Raw genomic sequence first — 7,354 nt, forward strand, 5'->3', positions numbered from 1 at the left:
TGCATGACTGACAGTAGCGAAAACTAAGAGGAAACTATTGGCACTATGAACACCGCCAGAGATGGAGGAAGTTCACTGCTGCCCTCAACACCAGCAGTGTAACGGGCAGCAAGTAAGCACGTATATCAGTTTTCTCTAATTCACAATGCAAACTAGATTAGAAATCGAGAGAAGGATCACAGCCAAGCGAACTGGATGTGAACCAGCATCATTGACAGAAAGCGGGAATATTTCAGATCAATGCACAATCCATTCGTCATATTAAAATGTTGATGAGGGTGCACTGAGAGAGGGTGTCACCGAACTCCCAAGGAGAAGATTTAACTTCTCCAGGGTACGCACACCCGAACAGACTTCGCAGTCGAGCAGCAAATCATAAATGCACGGATTCTGCAGATACTGGAAATCCAGAGCCACACACACACAAAGTGCAGGTGAGGTCTCAGCTGGTCAGGCAGCATCTATGGAGGGGAATGAATACTCCCCATCTTTGTGTGATCTCTGCTGCCTTTTGACTCTGGGAGCCTGGCTCACTCAGCACCCATCACCTGCCAGCTTCTACTCCTTCCCCACTCTCACCAACTTACTCTGGCTTCTGCCTGGGGAGGCCGGACAGTCCAGCTTTTGAACACTCTGTCCGGCGCCACCTCAAGCCGGACGTTAATTTGCCCTCCTTTTTTGGGTCTGACTAAAAAAACTGATATAAATTACCTCAGAAATACTTAAAACAGTGGGAACTGAAAGCTATAACAACTGTTAACGTATTCTTATTATATGTAGTTGCCCAGTTGCAGTGTACAAGTCACATGACCTCAACACGTCTGAGAGGGTCAGTCTGCCCAAGGCCGCAGTGGAGAGTGGTTGACCTTTTTGTTCTTGTTTCAAGCCCCTAAAGAAATGCCGGAAAGAAAGACTATATTTAACCATGAATGGGCCAAAGAATTTGGAATTATTGCTAAAAGCAGAAAAGATGACTTTGATGTTTTTTGCACACATTGTGATGTGGAGACTGGCAGTAAGGGGAAAAGTGCAGCTGAACCACACGCTACCACAGATAAGTGGACTCAGTCACAGCAGAGCTCCAAATATATGTAACAACTTCTCAGGAGAGTGCCCAGCCATGTACAAAAAACTCCTGGCCAACAGAAAACTCCTGGAGATGGCAAGTAAAGGGCAGAAATACAAAAAATAGACATCCATACCTGGCAGTCCATGGTAGGCCTAAGTAGGCTACGTTCTTTAGTTTGTGAAGTAAGTTAATTTGGTTAGCAGGAGTAAAAATGAATATTCATTTCTTTCAGTTCTTTATTTATACTGTATGAATGTATGTATGTAATATGCAGAATGATGAATCATTGAATAGGAAAAAGGGCTCTGGCAGAAAAATCACTGATTAATGATGAAATAGCTAGGTTTTTGCTGGATTTATATAGGCAAAAAAAAGTATCATGTTATAATTTTTATTTAATTGTAGACCGGATATTGAACTTTTTACTGTTGGTCTTCAGCCACATTCTACCGAGATACAACACTGGGTGGTACAGGAGGTCGTTCCTGCCTGTGGCCATCGAACGTGCAGCTCCTCCTGTGGAGGGTCAGACACCCTGAGCCAATAGACTGGTCCTGGACTTATTTTCCATCTGGCATAGTTTGCATTTTGTTGTTTGATTGTTTGTGGTTTTTGTATTGCTATATTTATTTTCTAGTCTTGGTTGGTGCAGCTGTAACGAAACCCAATTTCCTTCAGGATCAATAAAGTATATCTATCTATCTATCTATCTAATAAGATAACTAAAGTGATCATCTGTTTGTATTTGTTGTTTTTGCAATATGGTTTAAATTTTATTAAAAAATATTTTTTTTTGAAATGCACTGTGTGTGTGTGTATATATATATATATATGTGTGTGTGTGTGTATATATGGTTTTTTGGTGAAATCCTGGAGCTGTGACTGTTTTGTGAAATTCCTCCTCGCCCGACCGGCTGTCCCAGCATACCCTGCTGTAGCCTCCCATTTCGCAGATCCCCAGTCTCTCTCCAGCACTCATTGTTTGAGCATTGTTCGCTGAGAAAATAAAAATCTTAGATCTTTTGAAAAGTGGCATGTTGCTTGCCCAAGTGGGCCGTAAGGTCAGTAAGAACAGATCGAGCATTCGCACAATAAAGCAGAAAGAAGCTGAAATTCGTGGAAGTGTTACTGCTACTCCTACAACGGCAAAAATTGTCTCTCTGGTTCGTGATAAAGTGCTTGCAAAGACTGAGAAAGCATTAGGTGTGTGGCTAGAGGACATGTCACAGAAGCATATCCCTGCTGATGGCAAAATTATGCGTGAAAAAGCACTCAGTAAGGCTACATCTGTGGTGGTTCGTGGATTACTCGCTAATACAAAAGTAAATTTTTCTCACTAACAACCCTATGGCTTCTAAGCAAACAATGTTAACTTCTTTCTTTCATAAACAAGCTGAGGAGCGTAACAAGAATAACGTACAAGAGACTGATAACAGTAAAAGTGACAAAAGCTGTGTTTCGCCTGCTTCGAGTTCAAATTTTCTAACCGGGTCCAAATGCAGTTCTGAAAGTAATGGTCCTTCGAAGTCAGGCTTGTATCCCTGTTCTGGTGTTTGGACTGAAGAAATGGGGAAGAAAAAGAAGGAAATTTATCCCTGGTTAGACTTCAAGGATGATAAACTTGGGTGTAAAGTACGTGCAAACAAAAGCAAGCTGACACTTTTCACTTCTAAGGGTTCGAGGCTGTCAAGTGAATGGCAGATGTACCAAGTATCCTATTATGGAGCCGATCGAAGTACACGCTTGAAGTCTCTCAGAGAAAAGATTGTTGATCACAAACTATCAAAAGCTCACACTGCTGCTCTAAGTGTTGAAAATATAGCTCCTGAAGATGCTCTTGGAAAATAATGTGACACCATGAATGCTTCGCATCTAAAAGCAACTTGTTCAATTTTTTGTTCTGCATATTATTTAGCTCAGAATGACAGACCATATTCTGATCACTTTGGCTTATTGGAACTTCAAAAAAAAGGTATTGACATTGGAATTGGACTGCATTGCTGCACCAGTGCTAGAGATAATTAATCACATAGCCATTAATGTGAAAAAGAAAATTTGCCATCAAGCAGATAAATGGCAAATTTTCTGTTCTCATTGATGAATCAACAAGCCTGAGCATTAAGACCACCCTAATAGCTTATTTGAAATGTGAAAGTGATAATGAAGGTGATCCCCATTTTATGTTTTTAGATTTAATTGAACTACCTGATCAGAAAGCTGCAACTATTACTAAGCATCTATTGAACTGTCTCAATAACCATGGGTTTGATGCCTCTTACTTGCAACAGAACCTTTGTAGCATTTGCTAGTGATGGGGCGAGCGTAATGCTTGGTGTCAAATCTGGTGTTGCTACAATTCTCAAGGAACATCACCCTGATGTGAAAATTTGGCACTGTCAGATTACAACTTGCAGTAGGTGATTGGTGAGAGAAGTCCATGGAATAAATCATTTTCAATCATTTATGGACAAATCGTACTGTTTACAGTAGATCACCTCTAAAACAAAAGGAACTGTCTGAATGTGCCTTGCAACTAGAACAACAAATTTGCAAAATAGGCCATGTTCTGGGCACCAGGTGGGTAGCTAGCTCGTTTTGAACAGTTTCAGCAGTGTAGCAAAATCATGAAGCACTGTGTTTTCATTTTGAAAAAGCAATGAAGGATGAAACAAGATCTGGGAGTGACAGAAAAACCTATGAAGGTCAGTTGAAAAGACTCTCTTCAGAACAGCTTCTATTGGACTTAGCTCTAACATATGGCACGTTGCAGGAACTTGGTTTACTGTCACAGTGTTTACAGAAACGCACTAATACGATTGTCTATGTAGACAAATTGATCCAATGGAGCATCAGATTTGCATGGACTGAACAAGCAACCTGGCACAAAAACTCTAGAAGCTCAAGAGGCAGTTCAAAAGGGGAAGTTTGAAGCAACAACAAAATTGTCTCCATTAATTATCTACAGTTTCTTACTAGTCTTATAAACAACTTGCAGCGCCGTATGTTCATGGCAACATCCTTGAAAGGTTCTCAAACTTCTAAACCTCAAAGTATGTATAAATCCCTACTAAGTGAAATGTGTGTCCTTGATAAAGATAACTGGCCTGCTGAAGTACCGCCTGATTATGGAGAAGTTGAAATATCATCTCTCTGTAAGAGGTTTAAGCTTTCCTCTTCCTCTGTAATAAATGCCTTCAGAGATTATGTGGAGGATCATGGACGCAGCATCCCCCAAGATTTACGCCCATTACTGAGCTGTTCACAAATTATTCCTATTAGTACTGCTGAGTGTGAGAGAGGATTCAGTCACATGAACGTGATAATAACAACAACACGCTCAAGAATTCTCATAGATCATGTATCATCACTTATGTTTGTTCAACTACATGGACCTCCTCTAGTTCAGTAGAATCCTGAGCCGTATGCCACATCATGGCTGCGGTACCACAGGTCAGCAGATGACACCAAGGACAAGAGTTGCTTCAGACCTCTGAACACATATCACTCCTGACCCTTTGTGGAAATTATTGTAAAACTTCCCACTGGTGGCATTTGGTAAGTAGGCAATTACTTTTAAATTGGTAAAATATATGATTACCCTCTTTTTCTTTACTTGCTTGATAATTATATTTTATAATTAGCAAGTGCAACCATGCAATACTCTGTCATATGTTTTATTGTACCAGTTATGCACTGAAACCTAGTGATAGGCTATAATCTTGTTAATGTCTTTAACTATCACTATATTTCTATGGAGCTCTGGATTTCATATATTTCTTACACCTTGGTTTAGTGCTTGACATTATAAGAAGCCCTATTCATATATATATATATATACATACATACACACACGTGTGTGTCACACCCGATTTGTGTACCTGCTCATTACATGAATGGGGCAAAGAAGTTGCCCAGTACATGAAATGAGCAGGTACACAAATTGGGTGTGACATACAAGGGGTGATTGATAAGTTCGTGGCCTAAGGTAGGCGGTGTCACTTTTAGAAAACCTAGAGCATTTATTTTTCAACATAGTCCCCTCCTACATGTACACATTTAGTCCAGCGGTCCTGGAGCATACGGATCCCTTCTTTGTGGAAGAGGTCCACAGCAGGGGTGACTGATAACTTCGTGGCCCGAGGTGGAAGGAGACGAGTTTATTCAGCTCTGGTTACGCGCACGTGCAGTTCAACTCTTTGAGCTGCAGAAAGTTTCAAGTTAATAACTCCTCAATGCTTCCACCTCAGGCCACGAACCTATCAATCACCTCTGCCGTGGACCACTTCTGGAGGTCCAAGACGCCGACTTTCCACCAAGAAGGGATCCGTACGCTCCACGACCGCGGGACTAAGTGTACATGTAGGAAAAATAAATGTGCTAGGTTTTCTAAAAGTGACTCCTTCTACCTTGGGCCACGAACTCATCAATCACCCCTCGCGTGTATATATACAGAGGGGACCGTATAGGAAATTGCAAGCATTTCGTCAGCTCCGGCACCCAAAAAAATTAGCACTGCACCCCCGCATGGCGATGTAATTCTCCAAATGAGTTGGAAAATAGCCACTTTAACACAAGGCAAGGCTGAGTTTAACCAAAGTGGAGGAAATAGCCCAAATTTTCTCCCAAGCCCCTGAAAAGTGACGGGAAAACACAAAGCACCGGAGACCTTTCAGAAACGCCGCCCGGACTCGCAGGGAGCGAGACCGGGGATCAACGCGAGCGGGAAGTAGAAATGAGGCACCTGACAGCGGAAGGCGGAGCGGCGCGGTCCCCGCTGCTGCTGCTGGCTCCCGGCTGGACTCTCCCTCGGCGGCCGCCGCCGGCTCCCAGCCAACCCCGCCGCGTGCGCGAGCATCTGCCCGGCTCGCGTCCCACGCGGGCGGGCCGGCCGGGGCGGGCCCTCTGCGCCCCCTGCAGCTGGGAGGACCGCGACCGCCGGCGCCCCGCTGAGGGTCCGGACAGACTCTGACCACTGCCCCAGGGGTCAGAATCAGGTCCAATATCGCCGGCACGTGTCTTTGCGGCAGCAGCACAATAATAGTAAAACAACATGTATATATGCAAAGAGCAAGGTGTCAACTTCTTCCATCATGGGGCTCCGATATGCAGATAACAACGCTCACTCTGAGAAAGATTCTGCAGTGCATAATGGATGCTTTTGTCAGAGCATACAAACTCCTGGGACTTGATCTAAACATCAAGAAAACCCAAGACCTGCACCAACCTGCTTTCTAAACCTCCATCCATCCCAGTTGGCAACATCCCTCTGGAGAACCCTGACCATTTCCCATATCCCGGCAGCCTTCTTTCTTCAAGAGCCAACATTGACTTTGAAATAAATCACTGATGCGCGAATGGAGCTTTTGCCAGGCTGGGAAAGAGGGTTTTTGAAGATTGGAATATCAAGACCAAGGCTAAGCGTCTGGTCTATAAAGCTACCCCCCCCCCACACTTTGCTATGTGGAGCAGAATCATGGACAACACACACAGCCACATAAAACCCCTACAAACTTGCCATCAAAGATGCCCCCGAAGGATTCTGAGAGTTAGCTGGAAGAACAGGCATATTAACTCTAGCACCTTGAAGGAAACTAACATTAACCCTTTAGCCAGAATCGTGACTCAACACCAATTGTGATGGGTCGGCCACATTGTCCATATGCCTGACCCCCGTCTCCCGAAACAACTCCTGTCCGGCCAACTCAGGGATGCGAAGCGTGCTGCTGGAGGGCAGAGAAAGCAGTTCAAGGACAATATCCTAGACCTACCTGAGGAAGTGACACATCATCCTGAATGAGGAGAAATTAGCGCAGATCAGGAAAAGCTGGCAAAGGGCTGTCTATGAGGGGACCGCACAGCTCGAAGAATACTTCCAGTGTGTCATTGAGACTAAGCAGCTTCAATGTAAGGAGAGACTGGGAGAGGCTCAAACAGCTCCATCCACCAGCACCTCAATGACCTACTGAGGCAGAGTTCATGGGTTCATTGCCCTTTCCGAAATCTGGTGGAGGAGGGGAAGAAGCTGTTGCTGAATCATTGAGTGTGAGCGTTCAGACTCCTATACCTCCTCCCTAACAGTAACAATGAGAAGAGGGCATGTCCTGGGTGATGGGGGTCTTTGTGAGGGATGTCACCTTATCGAGGCATCGCCTTTTGAAGGTGTCCTGGATGCTGGGGAGGCCCGTGCCCATGATGGATCTAGCAGAATTTACAACCCTCTGCAGCATTTCTCGATCCTGTGTGGGGGGCCCTCATACCAGACGATGAGTCTTCACGAGGACTGGT

The 7,354-nt window shown here is 44.1% G+C and overlaps 1 protein-coding gene across 1 annotated transcript in view; it reads right to left on the reverse strand.

Annotated features, from left to right (window-relative positions):
* LOC140187266 (uncharacterized) overlaps positions 1-6,857 on the reverse strand; it is a 158,703-nt gene extending 151,846 nt beyond the window's left edge. Inside the window, exons 1-2 of the mRNA XM_072242400.1 lie at positions 6,838-6,857; positions 5,811-6,085 (exon numbers count right to left, since the gene is read on the reverse strand). Coding sequence (XP_072098501.1) covers positions 5,811-6,085; positions 6,838-6,857 — 295 coding nt within the window. The remainder of the gene's footprint in view (positions 1-5,810; positions 6,086-6,837) is intronic.
* Positions 6,858-7,354: the final 497 nt, after the last annotated feature.

Source organism: Mobula birostris, chromosome 24 (genome assembly GCF_030028105.1).
Source record: "Mobula birostris isolate sMobBir1 chromosome 24, sMobBir1.hap1, whole genome shotgun sequence".
Classification (NCBI taxonomy): domain Eukaryota; kingdom Metazoa; phylum Chordata; class Chondrichthyes; order Myliobatiformes; family Myliobatidae; genus Mobula; species Mobula birostris.